Raw genomic sequence first — 22505 nt, forward strand, 5'->3', positions numbered from 1 at the left:
GTGCAGACTCACAGTCAGTAAACTAGAGTATGCAGGCCAAATGTGGCCTGCTGCCTATTTTTGCAAATAAAGTTTTATTGGCACACAGCCATGCCTACTCATTTACCCATATCATCTAGGGCTGCCTCTGTGCTATAACAGGAAAGCTGAGTAGTCTCAACAGAGTTGAGATTGATCACAAAACCCTAAATATTTACCAGCTGGTTATTTTATTTTTTTTAGCAGAAAAGTTTGCCCACCTGAGCATAGATGATCAGGGAGTAAAACCAGTCCTTCTGGGTCTCTGTATAGCCACCTGCTTCCTGACCCTGACAATGCTTGAGATCTTATTTAGCAGACTTTTTGGGCCCCAGTTCCTTCCAGCAGCTCAAGTCCTCACTGGTCTGAAGCACAGACACCTGGCATCCTCACCCACCTCTACTGCTCCCCTGGGGCCCCTTGCCCTTGCATGTTATGAGCACATACCTCTGTGACACTGAATGGGGCTCCCCGCAGCTTCACAGTGTGGGGGGTTGTGGGCTCCTTCTGTCTTGCTGGTCTCTCGGCCTGGGAGATGACAAAGAACAAAATGGCCATGGTGGTTCCCTGGCCCAGCTGGAGGAGGAGCAGACCAGACATCTCCGTAAGCGCTCAGAGAGGTGCCTGCTGCCAGGGTGAGCCGAGGAATGCCGGCAAGTGTCACGCCAGCCGTGGATGTGCGGTCAGCCTGGTGGAGGAGGCAAGGGTGTGCTGTGCTAATAGCGGCCCCAGGCTGCAAGGAGTGCAAAGAGCAGGGGAAGGAGACCTGACAGAGAGTGACAGTGACCATCACAGATTAGGGCTTACTCTGTGACAGACACTGTCCAAAGCACTTTGCAATTATTGCTCCTCTACTACTGAATCTCTGAAACAAGCTTATAGGAATTATGGGTTCAGAATCTTTCCCGGGATTCTAGAATCCAAATAGTTCTGAAATACCTACATTTTCTGTAATTCTTGGAGCAATAAAACCTGCCCAGATTTGAACTAATTTGCTAGCAAAGCCTTCTCTGAGCTGATGTGAGGCCAGAGTTTACATTTACCCAGATAGCATGAGCAGTCATTTCCGGTTTCATTGCAGAAACAGTCAGGTGCTTGTTAGTTATGGGGTGCTGCCCAGACCTGATTCAGGGCGGCGGGGCATGCTACACTTCGTGAGGTATAGTGGTGTCTTCCTGAAATCTGAAACTTTCTGGGTTCTGGCTTATACTTAGACACACGGGTTCTGGAAACCAGACACAGCGACCATTGTTATGCTGAGCATCATCTTAGATGAGGATCAGAAGCTGGAGGCAGAGAAGTGCCTCCCCCAAGGTCCCAGCTACCCCCAGTCAGAGCTGGGATCAAGCCCCCAGCTCTGACTTCACCATATTCAACTGCCTGTCTGCAATATACATTTTTAGGAGGAAACAACAGTGTGTCAGTTAGAAGGGGCAGAAAGTGAAAGGAGGGAGGGGGATGCAGAAAAAGAGACAAAGCCTGGAGCTTGAAAAGGGCCGGGCAGGGGGATAGTTGATTCTTCACAGGGTCTTTTGGGGAGACAAGGGAAAGGGGACCAAAATGTGAAAAGCTGTCCTGCCTCTAAGCAGAGAGGACTCAGGTGGGAGACAAGGGGAATATCCCCGAAATAGTACCCATGATTATAATCTAGACCTGGGTCCAGGTCCTGACCCCACCACTTCATAGCCGTGACCCTTGGCAAGTCACTTCCCTTCTCTGAGTCTCAGTTTCCTCACCTGCAAAATGGACCCAAAAGTACACCTGCCCCTGATGACTGCCACAGGGTTCAACAACCGACAAGGCAGGTACTGTACCTGGCATGCAGTAAGCACCCAATTGATTTTCCTATTATTGTCGATTGTGGGCTCATACTTGTCTACCCTGCTTCTAAACACAAGTATGACATGCTCCTATCCATCTTCCAGCTCACGTGTACCCAACAGCTCCAGAAGGCAGGCACCTCTCCATGTCAGTAACAGGAAATAAACTCTTGGAGAAGTGCCTGCCCGAGGTCACACCCCAAGTGGCTGGCCCAGAGGGAAAGGAAAGCGGGTCTCTGGGCCACAGAGCTGTCTTTCCTCTACTCTACATCCCCTAACGAGGGGCTGCAGGGACTCGGGCGAGTACCGGGGGGGGCCACCCCTTTGCTCCCCAGCACACTCACCTGGGCCCTGGCTGCCTCTGGCTCAGGGCCGGTCTCCGGCCTCGCTCTGTCCTGAGCACTGGGAGCAGTGTGGCCACCCTCCTCGGCCTCACTGCTGTCCTCACAGTTCTCGGCCTCGTCTTCACTCTCCTCCTCCTCTGAGGAGGAGGATGGTGACCCGGCCCTCACCACCTTGGATTTCAGGTAATCCATGTCCGACAGCTCCTTCTGCACAGCTGCCTTGGGTTCAAGGCCGTCCTCTTCTGGGAAGACAGGGAGGCTGGGGGTCAGCAACAGCTGTGAGCAAACGCAAGGTCTGGGACAGCCGCAGCCCGAGGCCCAAGCCGGCGACCAGCCTGGCCCTCGCCGGCCCACTCACCTGGGCCTGTGGGGTTGAAAGTACCTGTGTGACTGTCACCCCTGATGGTAACCTGCCAGGGGGTTCCAGAGGCTCACGGGATGGACATGCTCCTTGTGTCCCTGTGCTGACACGGCTTGCCCTCCTGGCCCACCCCGCCCCCACCTGGTGCTGAGCCACGCAGGCACCTCAGGCCCCCGCACTTGCCCCTCTCGGTGCCACAGCCATGTTGTCCCTCTGCCTGTGACAGCATCCCTTCCTGCTCCCGCACCTATTGTGTCCCACCAACTCCCAAGGAGTCCTTTGGACCTCAGCTTTGCACAGAAACTTTACCAGGCATAAAATTCGCATTAAATTCATTCTCTCACTTTAAACCAAATTCAATTCCCGGCCCTCTACTGCAGTGCTTACCATTCTGGACTGCGATTGCTCACCGACCCCTCTGTCCCCCACTATACTGTGAGCCCCTTTTGAGGACAGAGGCTCACTCCCTCACCTCCTGGGCTCAGCTCCAGGCCACCTCCTCAGAGGCCTGCCCCAAGAACTCTCCTACCCCTTTCCTGCTTGCCTTCAAATAACGTGCTAAACAGTGGGCCTTTCTTCAACGTATCTCACCCCACTAGGATGACAGGTGCGTGGGTGCAGGATTCTTCCATCTTTTGCTCTCTGCCATATTCCCCCCAGCAGTGCCTGGCATGGAGTAGGGGTTTAGTAAAGATCTGAATGACTGACTGAGACCTGTGTGCACCACTAGAGGGTGGTGTCGATCTGCCCTCTCCTGTGTCCTGACCGGAGGGGTCCCAAGACCCGAAAGCACAGACCAATGCACATAGGCACACGCACTTGGCAGGGGCATGCACGTGGGCATGGACACCCCTTACCCTTCAGGTCCTCCCTGGCTCCCTCCTCCTCACTCTCCTGCCCTGAATCAGAGTCGAAGTTCAGGTAGTCAGTGGCCGGCTTGCTCTTCCCTTTTGAGGACTCAGCATCTAGGGCATCGTTTGCCCAAGTGGCGGTCTGCATCCGCTTCTGGTGAACTGACAGGAACTCCTGGAACTCCGTGTCTTCCTTTAGCTGGTGGCACGGGAGCCGAGGCAGTGACAGGAAGAGGGAACAGGCAGAGAAGGCTCAGGCAGGGCTTGCCACCCTAACTCTTGGGAGGGTAAGAGCACCCCCCAAGAAGCTCCCCCCATCTCTAGAGGACCCCTGGGGTCAGCTGTCCAGCTCTGGGGAGGGGAAACTGGATCAGACAAGAAGACTAAGAAGCTATGGAAACAAGGCCAGGGGAGACGAGAGGCACGCCTCTGCCTGCCAGGCCGGCCTTGCCCTCTCCAGGCCTGCGGCAGCTCTCCCAGGACTGACCCTGGGGCCCGCCCTCCCCGTCAACAGGATAGACTCACCTTCTCCAGCTCACTTGCTACCTTTTCCTTCTTGTCATCCTGCAAATGAAAGACACAGAGGTGAAGGTCACCAGTGAAGGGCAAGAGGAGACAGAGCCGCATTGCCCTGGGAGGCCCACCTTCAGGAACTACCCGAGAGGATTCGCAGGCCATTCCTGCTCCCATTGTGCCACCCTCCCAGGGTGCACACCCTGCTGACAGTGGGGATATGGGTGGGAGTGACTTCCTACGCACCTTCTTAGCTTCAGGGGGGACGGAGTGTTTGTCTTTTAAAGGTGGGTTGGCCTGGACTGGTTTCTGGGTGTGTTTGCTCCAGGCTCGGGGCTTTGCTGGGTCCCCAAATGACTTGCAGAACTCCACCTGCATGGGAGAGAAAGGGTGATGGTGACACCTGCCACTGTGCCCAACATGGGTGTTGCCCCTCAGCACCTGGCAGCCTGGGCTTTTTAAAAAGGCAACTGCCACTTACTGGCTGAGTTGGCTCAATCGAGTTACTTATCCTTGCCTAGCCTTGGCTTCCTCCTCCTCAGATTATTAGAGTTGTTAACATTTACAGAACAATTCCACAGGCCAGGTAGTCTTAGTGCTTTGAAAGTATTTTGAAAGTACTTTGAAAGTGCTTTGGACACCCCAACAGTTGTAGGGAGGAACCCTTCCTCTCCCACTTGTTGGATCAGGAACCTGAAGCACGGAAAAGTTATGTAACTTGCCTGAGGGTCACCCAGCTAGAAAGTGACAGAGTGGACACTGGAACCCAGGGGTCTGGAGTCTGAGTTCATAGCCATCACCCCAAAGGGTGGCTGTGAGGAGGAACAAGATGACACGGGGTCTATGCCGAGCTGGCAGCTGCCAGTGTTACTTCAGTTACTGTGAAGTGGCCCGGCTGGCTCCAGAGAATAGCACCAGGAAGATGGGAAAGGCAGATGGCCATGCTGGAGCATGAAGGGGGCTCAGTGCCAAGCCTGCCTAACACAGCCCTTCCCCACGCTCCCCAGGTGACCTCCATGAGAGCTCCTGCTGGGTGCCGCTGTGCACAATACCCACCACAGGCAGGGGGTTGCTGGCTGGCCCACCTGCACCCCGGGGGGAGGGGCTGTCATCTTGTCACAACCCCATGTGTGGAATTTCCAAACAGTTCTGTTGTTTCCGTAATGATGACACATGTGCTCCACAGATAAAATTTAAACAATACAGGAAAGTTCAAGGAATGTGAAAAAAAGATTTTCCTACCCCAATGCCTATCACCCAGAGAGAAAATTTGCTATTTCAGGGACAATCCTTCCACGTGTCTCTATACACACACACACACACATTGAGGGTTAGAATTCTGTATAAATGGGATCACAGGACAGATTCTTGTCTAACACCTGTTTTTTCTTTTCAACAAAGTGTTAAAAATGTTTACCAAGTCATTAAATGCCCAAGAGTGATGCAGGCGGGACCTCCACCTCCAGGAAACTTTCCTGATCCTTGCCAGGGTAAGGGACTCCTCTGTTCTCTGAAGTCCCTGGTACTGCCCTGTCACAGCACTGATGACACTGATCGAAAGCAGCCTGTTCACCTGCCAGCCCCCTGCCTGCCCACAGGCTGCTGGCTCCATGAGGACAGAGGCCAGGGGTCCCAGGTTTCTCTAAATACCCAGCATCAAGTGGCTGCTCACTGAGTGCTAAACGGGCGAATGAATGACATCACTCCTTCACTGGTGTCCAGACCACTGGTCCTCAAAGTATTGGGGACAAACAGCATCACCTATGAGCCTGTTAGACATGCAGATCCTATCACTTTCCATGGCCAGGCAGGGAGGAAATTCACACCAACTCACTGTGATCCGGGATGTGTCGATAAAACTCTTGTTGAAATGGTTCAGTGCCGTTTGGGCCTCTTCCTCAGACTTGAAGCCGATGAAGCCAAATTTGCGGAACTTGCCATCTTTGGTGAACTTCAGGCTACAGTCTGTCAGTGTGCCGAAGGCAGCGAACAGCTGCCTGAAACGCTCCTCTTTCATCTGGGACAGAAGAGGCACAGTGAGGGAGGAGCTAGGGAGTCCTCAGAGCCAAGGAGGCAAAAGGGGCTAGAAACCTGAGGCCACAGGACTCCCCAGTGGCGACCTTACACAAAGCAGTGGCCAAGTGTGCTCTGCAGGTGGACGTGATACCAGCTCTGGTTCCATCATTTACTAGCTGTGTGGCCTTGAACAAGCCCCTTACCCATCTCATCAATGAAAAATTCAAGACTCAGATGGCTGCAATGAAATCTTCTTACACAATGCGCTATCAGGAGCATAAGGAGACCTTTTATAAAAGGAGCCCAACATTGTGGCTGCTACACAGTAGATACCTAGTAAAGACTTGTCAAAATAAATGAGCGAATGAACAGACAGGTGAGTTCTAGAAATGTTTGCTAATTTTGGTAGACAGAATAATGGAGCCTAAAAGATGTCCATATCCTAATCCATGGGAACTGCATGTTACCTTATGTGGCAAAAGGGGTTTCAGAGATGTGATTACATTAAGGATCTTGAGATGGGGAAATTATCCTGGATTACCTGGATGGATCCAATGTAATCCTAAGGGTCCTTATAAGAGAGACAGAAGGGTCAGAGTTGGAAAAGACCATGTGATGATGGAAGCAGAGAGACTGGAAGATGCTATGCTATTAGCTTTGAAGATCTAGGATGTGACAAAGAGCCAAAGAAGTTTCTAGAAACTGAAAAAAAGTGAGGATACAGACCCTCCCCTAGAGTCTCTAAAAGGACCACAGCCTGCTGACACCTTGATTTTCGGATTTCTGACCTCTAATTCACGAAATAGTAAATTTTATCGTTTAAGCTATTAAGTTTGTGGTAGTTTGTTGCAGTAGCAATAGAAAATACCCCGATATTATTACCATTTGATCAAATAACCCCACACTGTAGAAGTCGTGGCATAGTTCCCTCACAATGCACTAGGGGAAAGAGTTAAAAACAAAGAAACAAACAATAAAGCAGAAAATGTCTTTGTGTTCTCCCGCCTCTGGAGAGAGGCTCCCCAGGGGGTATAAGGTCAGAAGTAAGGAAGATCTCTCATGGTATCCAAACAGCACATTTTGTATTTTGGGAATGGGCTTCCCGTCCACACCAGCGGTGTCGGAAGCTCTCCATCCAAGAAAAGTTACGATAAAATAAGTAAGGATAAATCACTCGCGCACACCCGACCCAGGCACACTGTGTGATACCACACACATTCATCTGTTTCTTTCTCCTGTTTTTATTGAATGCCTACCACGTGCCAGGTTCTGGGCTGGGCTCTCCCGAAACAAAGACAAGCATGACTGGATAAATAGTTTAAAGCCCTTCACACCCAGTTTCCTCAAACTATTCTTACTGGCCCCAAAGGCGGGAGTGGGAATTGACCATTTTTGCCTCCCCAGCAGTCTCCGCCCTGGAAAAGGAAAGAACTACAGTGTCTGATCCGGTCTGGAGTCAATAAAAAAACGTGCGCAGAGGAGAAGGGCTCCGGGAGAGCATTCAGCGCAGGTGAAGCCTGGCATCTCCCCGGGGAAAGACCTGTCGGGGTGGGAGTCTGGTCCCCACGAGCCGACTGTGAAACCCTGCGCGGTCACTATTCCTCCCTTACAACTATCAAATGGATTCGCCGAAGCTCCTGTCCCTTTGGGGTTTCGAACCCGCCCGCAGCGAAACCTCCTCAATTCTCCGCGGCCACCTGCCTCTCAACCCCGAGCTCCCGACTTGTCCCAGTTTCAGATTCCCAAGTCCACGCCCTGCACTCACCCCATTCGGGAGGTTCTTCACGATTAGTCGCGACATGGAGCACGGTTCCCACTAGTTTGATGCCAGCACGAATCAAAGACATTGGACAGTGTCTCCCATCAGCTTCCACGATCCCGCTCTGGGCGCCGCCATCTTTGGACAGGAACAAAGTCATGTGCACCACACGTAGGCCCGCCCTCTCCGGAAGTAGGCGTGGCGAACCAGCGACCCAAGGAAGTCAATCCCCCCAACGGTGGGCCTGAGCTTCCATTCTGCGCAGGCGCAGGCTGTTAAGCACCGCCTGGAGAAACCAACGTCGCGGCGAAGTTGGCGGTGGGCCGCCGGTTCCTGACACTGAAGCGGGACTGCGTGGGGCTGGTTGGGTGCCTGAGCGCTGCGTAAACGAGCGGATCGTTTTAGCCTCCGTCTCTGTTTTATTATCGAGTCCTACAACAGCCCTGAGAATAAGCGCAGGATTAAGGATTCTTATTTCCCTTTAGAGATGGGGAAACTGAAGCTCAGAGAGGCTGCTGGGCACTACGAATGAAATTATGAGCATCACCTCTAAAAACTAGAATATGATGTTGGAAATAAACTGGGAGCCAGACAAGTAAAACAGCTTGCTCGTAGTCGTATAGCTGTTAAATATTAAGCAGTTTTAAGTGATAAGATTATGGGATGTACTGGTTTCCGAGGACTTCTGTAACAAAACTTTGTCACTTAGAACAACAGAAATTTATTTTTTCACAGTTTTCGAGGCCAGAAATACAAAATCAAAGTGTCAGCAGGGTTGCACTCCCCCAGAAGTCTCTAGGGGAGGATCCTTCCTGTCTCTCTCAGCTTCTGGGGGACTCCATATATTATTCCTTTTGATTTATGGCTGCGTCTTTCCAACCTCTGCCTCCAACTTTCATCCAGTGTCTGAATCAGATCTATTTCCCCTTCCTTTCTCTTATTAGGGCACCAACCACTGGGTTTAGGGTCCATCTTAAATCCTGGATAAAGTCATCTCAAGATCCCTAACTTAATTATATCTGCAAAGACCTTTTTCCAAGTAAGATCACATTCATGCGTTCCAGAGCTTTGGACGTGTCATTATCTTCTTGGGGCCACACTTCAACACACTACATGAGGATTTACTTGCTTTGTTGTAGGTTTCTCTGAAGATCACATTTCATCCTGTCCATGTCTTACGTAGACTACTTAACAAAAACTCACACACACGTAAAAATGTACCCTCCTGCTTAAAGTGGATGACTGAAGGGGTCATTGCATTTCAAGGCCATTCCTTCATACAACAGATATGCACTGATGTGTATGAGAGTGCTCTTTAATTAAATGACAATTACAGGTTGTTTTCGGCACACACAGGCAACCCTTGTCATGACACCGCGGGGGCAGGCTTTATGAGGCCCCTCCGAGATATTAGCCTTTTATGAGAGGGCAAGCGTGGGTTGCCCCTCTGGTCCTGGTTTCGTGTACTTTTATTATTTCCCAAACTGCCTTTATTAAAATGTGCAACTAAATGTAGCCTTCCCTAAAGAAATTCACAAATCAGAAGGTCTTTCAAAGGTATCAAAAGAAAATGGAATGTTCTTTGCCAATCTGCACATCCCAGTGTTGGGCCAGGAAAATATGGTCACCACATGGGGGAAGGAGGCACCATTCCTGGACTGTGTGTCCGTGCATTTAATAAACAGCCACGCTGTGGCATGATTATTAGTCTTTCTGCTCCCTAGCTTTCCCATCTGCCTCCTGTTACCTTTTCTCTTCTACCAAATATAATCTGGGGGCGCCTGGACCCAACCAGACTGGCCTCTGATCACACTCAAGGATTAAGAAGCTATTCAAAAAAAAAAGAAGCTATTCAACAGGTCTGAGCCAGCTCCACCCACCGCTACCTCCACTCATCCTAAGAGAATTAACTTCCCGCTAGGGAAAGGCCAGAAGTGCAGAAAGATCTTGGAAGGGGCTGGAAGAGGCAGGATGGAGGGGGAAAATATCTTGCCAATTGTCTTGCCAGTGGGTTTCAGCCCAGGGCAAATTCACTGTGGATTCAATGTGACCAAAGAAATGACAGTAAAATGTTCTTGGGGTGAAAGCGTTTATTCCCAACTTTACTCCCACGGTGGCAGGTCAATCACTAGACTTCCGTCCACTCAGAGCGAGTCCGCATGCAGCAAGCCAGTCTCTGCCTCTGGGCCTCTGTCCTGGGCACTGCCACCACTCCAGGCTCTGCTCTCCTGCAGCTGTGTAGCCGTGCCGCCATGTCACCCAGAGCACTGGGCAGTGCTCTTTATATAGTGTCCATAACATGTATGTAGTGAGCTAGCCAGGGCCAGGTGAGAATCCTGGACACAGGAACCTTCACTTTATCCACAGGGAGAAAGTTGGACTTTGGATTTCCTCTTCGGGAGGAATCTAATTACAAGACAACATCAGACAAACTCTAGTTGAGGTGCGTCCTACAACATCCCTGACCAGAGCTCTTCACAGCTGTCAAGGTAATTAAAAACAAGGGAAGCCTGGGCAGCCATCCCAGCCAAGAGGGGGCTAAGGAGACATGACAACTAAATGTAATGAGGGCCCCTGGGACAGAAAAAGGACATCGGGGATAAACCAAGGAAATTCAAACAAAGCATGGACTTTGGTTAATAGTTATGTATCAATATTGGTCATTAATTGTGATGAGTGTTCCACAATCATTCTAACAGCAGAGGAAATTGGGTGCAGGGTGTATGGGAACTCTGTAACACTGTCACTTTTCTGAGGTGCTGGGGACAGTTGCCCCAGGTGTAACCACCTGGTGCCTTCAGGGCTGGCCCAGGAGGTCACTGCCCATCACCCCAGAAACCCCTGGGAAGAGCAGCTCCCTATTCCCCTCCTCCTATTCGCACCTGCAGGACAGCCTTGAGGGATGCAAGTGGCCAGGATAACTCGAGACAGGAGACCAGGTGTACACCAGCCTCAGCTGCACCTACATGGACAACAGGCAGCTCACCTGTGACAGGTGGCAGCCGAGTCACCCCTAATGCCCCCCAACCTCATAGTCCCTCTGGGGCCCCAACACTGGACATATGGGGCCCCTTCTGCTCCTGGCAGTGAACCATAAGTATTCATCAGGAAGCGCAACAGAAATCACAAATTATTCATCAACCAGACTGTGGTGGGGGAAAAGCTAAACCCATTCTAAGAAGACAAGCTCATGGAGATCTTATCCCAGGTGCCTCCAAATTCCAGTGCCTGTTTAATTTAGGCTGGCTGCTATGCTGGCCTGGGGGCCGAGGCCGGATTATCTGGGGGTGGGTTGGGGGGTAAAACCAGAATCATTGTCTTCCCTTTTCTTATTTTTCAACTGTACAGAGGACAGATGCCTCCTTCTTGTATACAGAGTTGGTAAGAGTTCATTTTCTTGACTTAGGCCTCAAGGTCTGGCAAGGTCCAAACACTGACCGCCACTCCCCACCCACTCAGCTCTGGCCACACTAGCCACTTTTGGCTTCTCAAATGTGCACACCTTGTTCTCACCTTGTGGGCTAAACTGTGTCCCTCAAAGATACACTGAAGTCCTTGGAACATGTGAATGTGACCTTATTTGGAAATTAGGTCTTTGCAGAGGTGATTAAGGATCTCAAGATGAGATCATCCTGAATTTAGGGTGGGCCTCCATCCAATCATTGGGGTCCTTAGAAGAAGGCTATTTGAAGACACACACACAAGGACTTCATTGTGACAACAGAGGCAGAGGCTGAGTGATGCAGCCACAGCTGAGAACTGCCAGCGACCACCAGAAGCCGGAAGAGGCAATGAAGCAGGTTTCCCGGGAGCCTTCGGCGGAGTGTGACCCTGCCAACACCTTGATCACAGACTTCCAGTCTCCAGAACTGTGAGACGATCAATTTCTGTTGTTCTAAGCCACTGAGCTTGTGGTCATTCTTCGCTGTAGCCCTGGGAGACCAGTGCGTTCACCTCAGAGCCTCTGCACAGCCTGAGGTTTTTCTTCATCTCTTCATTTGACCAAGCACAGCCCATCCTTTGGGGCTTGGCTTCAATGCCTCATCCTCAGAGAGGATGTAAATGAATGCTCATGGCTGTGTTACAATAAAATTTTATTGACAAAATTAGGCTGTGGGCCAGATTGCTAACCCCTGGCCTCGATTTATCTTAATGGTTCTAAGGCATCAGCATTCTGTTAGCTTTGCTTATTTTTTTTATTTTTTGTTTCACAACCCTTCAAAAACCTAAAAACCATTCTTAGCTTGCAGATCCCTCCAAAGAAGGCTGTGGGCAATAGCTGGCCTGTGAGCCATAGTTTGACAACCATTGCTCCAGATAAATATTTCATACAAGCATGCATACATATATATACATTTTAAAGATTTTGATACAGAATGTCAGTTGCCCTCCTGCTAACCTATGATTTCTGTACTTCGGGATGAGCAGAGAGCCCCAGCCAAACCAAATGGTCTGCCTGCCCACCCCTCGTGGCTTTCCTTTTGGAGTAAACAGTGCCCCCATCTACCTAGCTGTCCTCTCCTCTGCCACTGCTGGAGTGAGCTCTGGAAAATCACAGCATGAAGTAGCTCATCCTGAGATGATGACATGTAGCCTCAGAAAGAGCCTGGATATAGGAGGTGGAGAGACCTGGGTTCCATTCCCTGACACTTTTTTGCTGTGTGACTTTGGGTAAGTCAATCACCCTCTGTGAACCTCATCCTTCATTTGTAGAATAGGGCCAGTCGTGCCCACTTCCAGGGTGGTGGTGAGGATTTGAGATAACATATTCATGCCTCCTATGATGGTGCCAATAGTAATAACAAAATCATGTTTCAGTGGGTAGGCCCTGGGTAAAGAGCCTTAGAAGGCTGAATTCATTCAAACCTCATAGTTATCCAGTACTGTGGGTACAATTATTAACCACATTTTACAGATGAGAAAACTAAATCACAGAGAGGCGAAGTGACTCCGCTGAGCTCACTCACTCAGAAAGCAGCAGGCAAGGTCTCTGCCTTAGTTTTATCCACGCAGCCACGTACTGCAGAAGCCCCTCCTTGAACGATCTGCGTCAGCTTGATGCCGCTTTGCTGATTTTAGATTTTTGTCTCCTGGCGCTCTTGCTAAATGCCCATCGTGTCTCACAACCCGCTATCCCCTTTTCCTTTTCCTTTTTTGGGGACAGGCATCTGTAACTTGGCAGACCTTGGGGCTGCCCCGTTAGAAAGGCTGCTTGGAATTCTGAGAACTGACCAGCAGGGGGAACCAGAGGATCAAGTATAAACCCGTGCATCGCGGCGGGAACACGGAAAATCTTTGCGAATTGAAGTTTCAAGGACTCACGCAGCCCGAAGGCCTGCACCGCCCAGACACAGGGGCCTAATCTGGCCAATCACAATAGATGGGGCTTCTTCCTGGTTTCACCTCATTAAGGATACAAAATCCTGCCTCCTTGGCAGCAGACCCGTGCTCAACATAGCACCTGCCTATTATAGTATGTTGGTAAATATTTCTGGATACATAAATGGATTTGAACCTGGAGGAAATTGGAACACCGGAAGTATCCAAATGCAGACAGCAAGAGGGGGCATTCTGTCTGGGAAGGGTGGCAGGGATACTGTGTTGGTCAGGGTAGCAAGCAGGGAAAAGTTCACTGAAGTCTTGAAGGTACTTGGATGTGGGGACCAGGTACAGCGTCGCCAGCAGGGTAGGGAGAAGCCCAGGGTCCTAAGGCATCAGGATGTGTGATAATGGACACCTGTGTCAGGCTGAGAACTAGGTCCCTGCTGGGTGTCACCTCCTAGTCCCTGCAACCTGACAGTTACCTCATGGGGCAGAAAGGTGTCTTTGCAGATGGGATTAAGTTAAGGATTTGGAGATGAGGCGATTATCCCCTATTAGCTGGGGGACTGTAAGTGGAATCGCATGTATACTTAATAGGAGGGAGACAGAGGGAGATCTGACACCCACAGAGGAGAAGGTGGTGTGACACGAACAGAGAGAGATTCAAGATCCAGTCTTGAAGGCAGCAGGAATGCAGCTGCAGCCAAGAGATGCCAGCAGCCCCCTGAGGGTGAAGAGGGCAGGGACAGATTCCCCTCAGAGCCTCAGAAGGCAGTGTGGCCCTCCTGACACATCAGTTTCAGCTGGTGAACCTGATTTCAGCCCTCTGACCTCCAGAATGGTGAGGGGATCAATTTGCATTGCTTTCAACCCTCAAGGCTGTGGTAATTGGCTACAGCAGCCACAGGACACTAACAGCCGTTGCCACTCCAGGCCTGAAGAGTTGGAGGGAGGGAAGCTTCCAGGGCTGCCTAGAGGGGAGCTGCAGGAATCAGGGATGTGGCTGCTGTCTCCTGACACTGTCCTGGCTGGGCGAGGGGGAGAGCTAACTGCCTCCTCCCACCTCCCTTTGCCTGATGGTGCCTCCCATGGCCCAACCCAGCTGGCAGGTGGGGAGAGATGATGTGGTCTGAGCGCTCAGCCTCAGTTGGGTAGGGGCTGGGGGCACACAGGTCATAGCCAGCATGCCCCCTCTGTGCCAGCATGGGCCGGTAGCCAGCCAAGACCTCTCATCTTCCAAGGCAGCCCCAAGTTTTGGGGATTTTCCTCTGTCCCATAAAGACAACATGAACTTCACATGGTGCTGCTTTGGGAACACCTGCTGAAGAGATGCCTTTACTGATTAGCTAATAGTTTCTTGCTTGGCGAAAGTGAAAAAAAGAATATGACAATCTGTATTGGTGAAGGTGTTGGGAAATGAATGCTCTGTAATGTTCTGAAAAACATCATGCAAAATGGTACAGTTTAGAGGGAACATTATTTAGAAACAACATAAGGAGACTTTTTCCCAGCAGTTGCATTTCTATGAACTTATTTTAAGGAAATAATTTAACACATGTACACAAGCTTTGTGTCTGTGTTGTTTAGAATGGTGAAAAAGCAAAGCTATCAAAATGTCCAATAAGAGTTGTTTAAAACCTAAACAATAGTTTAAAAAAATTTTTTTTTACTCTACACACTGGAATTCACCAAACTCCTAAAAGCAATGCCATGAAAAGATGGTCAATATATATTAATTGGGGGAAAAGAACAGAATTCAAAACATCATATAGAGTGTGATTCTACTCTGGTTTAAAACCATACTGTACATTTTTGTTTTTATTATACCAAGTACCTTGGTGATGGCTTATCAATGTACACATTTTTTATTAGGCTACCACTTGTGTAAAATATATAAAACACACACATCTGCTAATGTATATAAGTGTATATAATGTATATAAGGAAATGTATCTAAGAAACTGGCAATGATGATGTTTATAAGGAGCTGTCCATGCTGCCCACATTCCCTTGGCACTTACGCGATTCTGCCTGCAGCCCTGCTCTCTCTTCCGGAGGGCTTCCTGCAGCTGAACACCACACACACCCTCGTACCAAGGCAGGCTGTCAGGATTATCCTCACCCAGTGGAGTTGATGGTAAATATTCCTGATTCCTCATCCCTTGGTGGGTGTGATCTATAGTCTCCTGGGTGCTTCGAGCTGGCTGGAACCCCAGCTATCCTTTCAGCGTGCAAAGGTAAGGGGGGAGAGAGAGAGAGAGACGGGAAGCTGTGGAGGGAGCTGTTAGGTCTGCTTTGAGGTCTGCTGCAGAGATGGCAGTGTCTGACACCCTGCAGGGGGCACACTTTGGGATCTGCTGCTGTGTTCATGCCGAGGCCCTGCTCCTCTCCGGCTACTTCCCGACAGTGACCCAGCATAGTGGGACCTAGAGCCAGGTCATTTCTATCCACTTCGGGACTCCCCTGGTGGGCTGTCGTTGCTGTAGGAGCCCCCAGTGGCCTGGCACAAGCTTTCTCAGGGCTGTGCTGTAGTCTGAGGCTCATCCCACTCTCTCCTCCTTCCTTCTCACTCCCCCTCCCCAGGTGTCAGGCCTGTCTCCGGATGGGAAGATTCTCCCTGCCACCTCTCCTCCCCGCCACCTCCATGCTTTAGCCTTTACAGACATCCCTTCACTAAGTTGCAAGGCTGTCTCCCTCTCTTGGCATCTGCTTCCTGGAGGACCCAAGCTGACAAAAGCAACTGCCAGAATCGGGATGGAACTTCAGTTGCAGGAGATGACATTCCAGCCTGAGCTCTAACCTTCCAGAGAGGAATCCGGGCCACTGCCATCCTGCACTAGCAGGGAGGGAGCTGGGGAGCTGACACCCCTGGTCTCTCCTCTTGCCTTCAGGTCTCCTTCTGGTGCCTCCCATCAGCCAAACTCAACCAGAGGATGAGGGGCCTGATGGGTGCTCCTTGCAGGTCCACAGAGGCCAGTCTCTCAGGCCCACCGAGATGACCTAGCCTTCTGCCTAGCACTTCCTAGGGAATAGGGTCTTTCAGGTAGAATTGTCGAAGGAGACAAGAATGGGTTGTGGGTCTTTTCTGTATAAGGAGACCACGGAGGGGGGCCGCCATGGTGCCCAGAGAGTGGTGATGGCAGCCAGGATAGGGATGGTGGCAGTGGGGACAGAGAGGAGCACAGTGGGGTCTTCCTTGTGTCAGCCTCTGGGCCATCCGGGAAGACCTCCCCTGACTTGCTGCTCCTCATGCTGAAAGAAGAGAGGCAGGAATAAAATCAAAACCTCCCCTGCCTCCTGCCACCTCATGTTGCGATGAGTACCCCCGCTGCATGAAACGGGGACATTCTCCATGTGGCTGGAGCAAAGATATGGCTATTTCAATTCACCACGAAGAGGGCCACTCCTGAGGCCACGTCTGAGGCATTGGGTGGAGGCAATCTTCTGTGGTTTCAGGTTGGGGAAACTGAGTCAGAGTTATGCTAAGTGGCCCCCTGACGCTTCACACCATCTGTCTCATGGGATGGCCATAAGGCAGGGCTCCCCCAGGGGCAGGAGGTGTCTCAGTGCCCTCCCCAGCTCTGTGAGGATGAGGGGATTATTATTATTATTATTATTATTATCATTCTTCTGTGATAGGAATCTGCTCCAAGAGGTGGGGGCAGCGCCTGTGGCTCGGGAGCATCACAGACACGGCCCTGCCAACCATGGTGACGGCAAAGGGCGTGTTTGTTGAGTGCATATGATGTAACGAGAGATGTTCTAAGCCACTTGGAGGGGCTGTCTTAATTGTTATGTTAGCTTCCCTGTAAGAGAGGCACTCTTATGATTTCCAGTTTGTCAATGAGGACACTGAGGCTCAGAAAGGGGAGGCGACTTGCCCAAAGGTCACCCCGTGGACAGAAGAGGCAATCGGTGCTTTAACAACAATGTAACTTTCCCTCATTCAAAGCCAAAGTATCTGCTCATTCAAACACTCAAGGTCCTGCCCCATCCTAAGCACGTTTTGTGCAGGATCTCATTTAGTCCTGTGCAAACTACTGGCTTCGAGAACCATTACTATGGCTATTTAACAGGTGAGGAAAAGGACGCTCAGAGAGGTTGAGTGATTTGCCCAAGGACACACAGCTGGAGAGTGTTAGAGTTGTGATGGGACCCAGGACTGTCTGACTTTGGACCTTGTGCTTGATTCTGCCTCCAAGGGCAGCAAGCTGGGATGGGGCTTGGGGGTGACATGCCAAGCCCACAGGGCATGAGAGAGGCAAGCCCAGCCAGCCCCCTTTCCAGGCTGTCTCTGCCCCTGGGACTCCGCCTCACTCACACGTACACAGCTGCCACGGATCAAAGTCCTTTTCCAAGATGTATTTGCTGCGAGTTCTAAACAAACGGGTGTGAGCATGTAGCTAAGAGAAACATTAGGAGGACATGGTGTATGAAAGCAGACTGGCCTTTAAAGTCCTGGTGATTGATCAGCCCCTTCTTTGGTCTCATGCTCTTAGGGGGTCAGGACAGAGGGCTGGGGAGACTCCAGCTCTGGGAGCATCGAGGCAGAGCAGCGGGCTACCTCGCGGGTACCTCCACACTGCCCAACCTGCCTCTCCTAGCATCCTGGAGAGAACACCCTTTCCAGCCAGCAAGCCTGTAAAACCAACACACACAAAGTAATAATAAACTACCAGGTATTGAATGGTCATGCTAATCATTCTAAACACTTTACATGCGTTGCCCCTTTTAAGCCAAACCACCAGCCATGTATCTTTATTGGTCTGTTTTACAGACCAGGCTAGGAGCACAGTGACCCATGGAGCTGGATTCCACTGGGCACTCAGGATATATTGATTCATCGAGATAGGGGACACAGTTCTTACCCTCCGGCTGTTCACATCTTAAGTGAGGAGGCAGAGAAAGAGACCCGCGTGAGCCGGCGAGATGAGGGCTAAGGCAGGGCTAGGTGGGAACAAAGCTCAGGCATCTCAGGCAGGGTGGGCTGACCAGCTGTTTGCTAGAAATAATCCTTCTGACTGAGTCACTGTCGGTTTTGATAGGTTATCACTCCAGCCTTACTGATTGTTAGATCTTTTGAATATTACGCTGGTTTATATGAGAACCTGGAGGCTGCAAAGGAGAACTTTACCTTTCTTTTTGGGGCTGGAGGGAGGAGAAGAAGGCAGGTGACAAGATGATTCTAGAGGGGAAGGGCAACCTGTGTGTGCAGGGCAGAGGCGTGGGGTTTGGCACTCGAGGGCCTGAGATGGTGCCTGGGCTGAGGTCATAAAGGACAGAGGAGAAACCTGAGAGGTGAGACTGGAGACATAGTCACGGGTATGACTGTATTGGACCCTGACCTTGACATAGGGTCTCTACCTTTGCTGAGGAGCTTTGGGTGGCCACATCAAGGTTTTGGGCTGGAGGGTGATGTGGTAGATCTAACTTTAAACCCCTGTACCATGCACATTTCCCAGGACCTTGAGAAGCCAGCTGCTCACATGGTTGAGGATGTAGTTCTCATGTTTCCTAACTATTAACCAGTGACTTTTCTACCACTGCTTTGATGCCTTAGGAAATGGCAAATTTGGGGGCTGGAAACTGGGGCAAGGGAGGAAGATGGCGTTTGCCACCTGCCAGTCTAGCTGTGGTTCTGGGGGCTCCTTGTATATTTCAGTCCCCCTTTTCAGCCTTATATCTCTATCACTTATATAGTTAGAACATGTCTTTAGAAAACTGCTAAGTATATACACCATATTATATTTTGCTTACATTTTCAAATTTGTATTACAAAAATAGTACATATTTACTGTGGAAAATAGCAATAAGCCAGTTTCTGGAATCCAGCAAACATTTAACTAATCTTAGGTACTATTATTTGAGAATATGCCCCTCAATTTTGTTGATGCAATGAAGGAAGACCAAAAGGGAAAGGAAATGTTTTCTCCCAGCCCAGGCACGGCCACTGTCGATTTTCTCATGTAGGTGCCTCCAGCCATTCTCCTCTGTTCCTGTAACTGTATTTTAAAAAGTTCAAAAGTCCCAGGATTATCTTGTGCATGCTATTACATGCGGTTTTTTTATTTAATAAATTGTAAATATAACATTCAGCTTTTGACAACCTGCAAGAGAAGATGGAGTCAATGGTGCGCGTCATGTAGCTGAAGGGAATGATTGTCATTATTAAAGCTACTGGCAACCTCGACATTAATCTCTGAGATTTTGTTTCTGATCTTGTTTTTGAGGCTAGGGCTGCTGTAGCTAGCTCCAACATTTTCAAAGTTTATAAGCCATTGCCTATTGGCCCCAGGCATCGGCTTCTCTGCTCAGCACCACGGGACCCTGGTTCTTCTGGAACCTGCCCGGGCCTGGGGGTCCCCAGTCGCCCAGCCAAGCACACCCTGAGGTCCTAGAGGCTCCATCCGTCACGTGCCTGCCCCTCCCACCCTCTGCCCCTCTCCTACGTGCGTCTATAATCGTGAGCTCTGGGGAGGGTCCAGGCAACAGCTGCCTTTGATCAGCCCAACATCTGGGGGACTCGGCACTTCAAGAACGCTGACTGGTGATCAAAGGTGGGAACATTGTGACAGCCGAGACTTGGCGAGGAACCAGCCTGGCTAAATGCATGGGTGGGGGAGGGGAAGGGCAGGGGCAAGGGTGGGTGGGGAGTGGGGAGCGACCCACCCAACCTCAGGGCCCTGGCACCAAGGGCAGTAGTCAGAAGAACCAACTTTGCTTCAGCGACTTTGATGGTCTGTGCCTCGGTTTCCCCCTCTGCAAAATGGGGATAATAACCTGAGGACAAAATGAGCTCAGAAATGAAAAGTGCTTAGGATGGTGCCTGGTTCTTGGTGAGGCTCATCAATGCTGCGCTGTTATGGCCATTCTTTCCCTAGAGCCAGGTCTGGAGGACAATGACATCTTTCCAAAAGCTTGTGTGCCTACTAATTTGTAATGAACTATTTGGGCCTCCATCTCCCCATCAGTAAAATGAAGAACCATGATAAGACTTTGGAATGAGGCAAGGGTTATTTCTCTCCCTGTGACCCATGGAGAAACTGAGGCCTCTGGATGAGAAGCCTTGCCACCAGGAGCCAGCTCAGCTTTTACCCATCTGGGAGTTGACCCAAACTGGAAGGCTGGCTACTTACTGGTCAGTAAGCTCAGGCCAAAGTTACTGGGCTTTTTGCTCAAGCCAAGAATTCTCCTATAGGTTGGGTTTAATAGTATCAGCAGCAGCAGCAGCAGCAGGTAATTTGATTTTTTTGACTTTAAATTTCTTATCCAAGTGTAACATAATCACAGGAGAATGCACGTGTTGGCACGCTGAAATGTCACACACCGGACACACCATGGAACTAGCAGCCAGATGAAGAAGCAGGACATTCCCAGTGCCCACCCCCACCCCCACCCCTGCCCCCTGACACTCCTTCCTGTCACCACCCTCTCCACAGGAACTACTTAACTCTGTTTTTATTTATTGCATGCTCACTAGGATCCAGGCAAGGCAGGACACCGCCTTGCAGGCACTGACCTCACATAAACCCTGCAGCAACACTGTGAGACTAGCACTGTTATAGCTCCCCTTTTACAGATGAGAAAACTGAGGCACAAAGAATCTAACTTGCTTGGGAAGGTAGCACACTGGTGGGTGATCCTTCAAAGCTTTAAGCCCTGGCTGCAGGACTGCCAGCTCTTGCTTATGCTCTTAAGAGTGGCCAGTAGGAAAAGTATTTCTAATTTTGGGAGGCAAAGGTGTGATAGGGAAGCAAGCTTACAAACTATAGTGTGTAATGCCTGAGGGCTTTTAGGAAACAGCTGTTCCTGGGGGCATCTACTGATGCCCATGAGCTTCTGATAAGCACTATCACTGTGGCTACCACAGTCCCACACCTCTCTCCTCTTAACTCCCAATTCCTTCCTCCAGGAGTTTTATCAGTCCATACAGTAGATGTGCTGATGGCACCAGGGATGGCACCAGAGATGCCATTCCTCTTACCCTAGAGACTTAGTCTGCAGAATATATCTTAGCCTAGGTCTGAATGCAGAGCTTGAGGCAAGAGTTCCTGTTCAGACAGTTGACTTGGGAAGTGATCCCAGAATGAGGACAGAGAAGGAGGGAGTGCCAACTCAGGCATGTGTTATGAAATTGGCCACAGCTACAGGCAACTAGTATGTATTCTACAGGACCTAGGAAGTCTCATGAAACACATCTCGGGAGTGCTTGCTCCTGTCATAAAGGAAGGAAGCGTTTCTCCATCAGCTCCCATCTTGTATTGGGCAAGGTGACCCCATGACTTCTAGGTTGTGCATCAGTGAACTGGTCACCATGTCAGTGGTGGGGTAAGGAGGGGGCTTGATTAGATAGAAGAAGTGGACCCCTAATCCAATATGATTGGTGTCCTTATAAAAATGGTGACATTTGGACACAGATGGGCACATGGGGCAAATACCACATGAAGATGGGCAGAGATCTGTATGAAACATTTACAAGCCGAGGCATACCAAAGATTGCCAGTAAATGGCAGGCACTGGAGAGGCAGAGAACAGATTTTCCCTGACAGCCTCAGAAGGAACGACCCCTGCCAACAGCTCAGTCTCAGGCTGCCAGCCTCTGGAACTGTGAGAATAAACTGTTGTGTAAGCCACCCAGGTTGCGGTACTTGGTTATGGTAGCCTTAGCAAACTCATAAACATCCTCAAACATAAAATTCAATGCTGCCAAAGAGTGAACTTCCATCCCTGGACATGTTTTGGGTCATGGGCAATCCAGATAATCAAATGAACAACAGATCCTCATACCCACATAGAATTTGGAAGACAACTTTTAGAAGTTCTCAAATATCCCCAAACCTATCCATGGCGTAAGAGACATTTGGAGATGCTGAACAGCTCCAAAGACAGCAATTTCATGTGGGGGTAAAGAAGCAACTCTGAGCTGATTAAGTCATGTGAGTTTGATATAAAGATGTTCTTTTTATGAGCAACCTCTGTAGAAGCATAAATCAGGAGAAGGGAGAGAATCCTGTAACCTGTTAAGACCGGAGAAGCATGAGTGGCAGAAACTGTGGGCAAGGATTCAGTTCAAATGATGCCCATTTAGCCATATCACAGCTTCCAGGGCACGGGATTTGCCCACCAAAGCTTCCTTTCCCACTGGCCCCTGGTAAAGAGGGGCATATAAACAGCATCCGGTGCTTGCAAACAGGAAAAAAGTTCCAGAGGGCTCTTCCTTTTAACCAGCTCACCCAGGCTGTGGGCAGATTCGCCTCATCCATGCTCCATCCAGATTCACTTTTTTTCGTGTATCTGTGCGAACATCCTCTCACTTCTGTGAGCTTTTGCTCCTTGCCTCTGTACCGGTCGCTGTCTTTGGAGGTCTGCTCCCAGGCTACCAGCTACTCTAGCTGCACACACAGAGGGCAGAGGTACTGGGAGACAGACAGACAGGTCCTGGGCTCCCCTCTGGAGTGACCCTTAGCTGACAACTGGCCAGGACAGGAGTGTGAAAGCTCA

The 22505-nt window shown here is 50.2% G+C and overlaps 1 protein-coding gene across 6 annotated transcripts in view; it reads right to left on the reverse strand.

The window, feature by feature from the left end:
- The window catches only part of RBM19 (RNA binding motif protein 19), a 133262-nt gene extending 125418 nt beyond the window's left edge, over positions 1-7844 (reverse strand). For 2 of the 6 annotated variants that reach the window (XM_036993372.2, XM_036993368.2), the window contains exons 1-7: positions 7689-7844; positions 5742-5924; positions 4154-4279; positions 3920-3958; positions 3401-3593; positions 2183-2424; positions 466-546 (exon numbers count right to left, since the gene is read on the reverse strand). In XM_036993372.2, the coding sequence (XP_036849267.1) occupies positions 466-546; positions 2183-2424; positions 3401-3593; positions 3920-3958; positions 4154-4279; positions 5742-5924; positions 7689-7724 (900 nt within the window). In that variant the 5' untranslated portion in view covers positions 7725-7844. Of the gene's footprint in view, positions 1-465; positions 547-2182; positions 2425-3400; positions 3594-3919; positions 3959-4153; positions 4280-4963; positions 5113-5741; positions 5925-7688 lie in introns of those variants that run through there. The other 4 variants (XM_036993370.2, XM_036993371.2, XM_036993369.2 and 1 more) reach the window with 3 other exon arrangements.
- Between the last annotated feature and the right edge of the window lie 14661 nt (positions 7845-22505).

This window comes from Manis javanica, chromosome 15 (assembly GCF_040802235.1).
Source record: "Manis javanica isolate MJ-LG chromosome 15, MJ_LKY, whole genome shotgun sequence".
NCBI classification, from domain to species: Eukaryota; Metazoa; Chordata; class Mammalia; order Pholidota; family Manidae; genus Manis; species Manis javanica.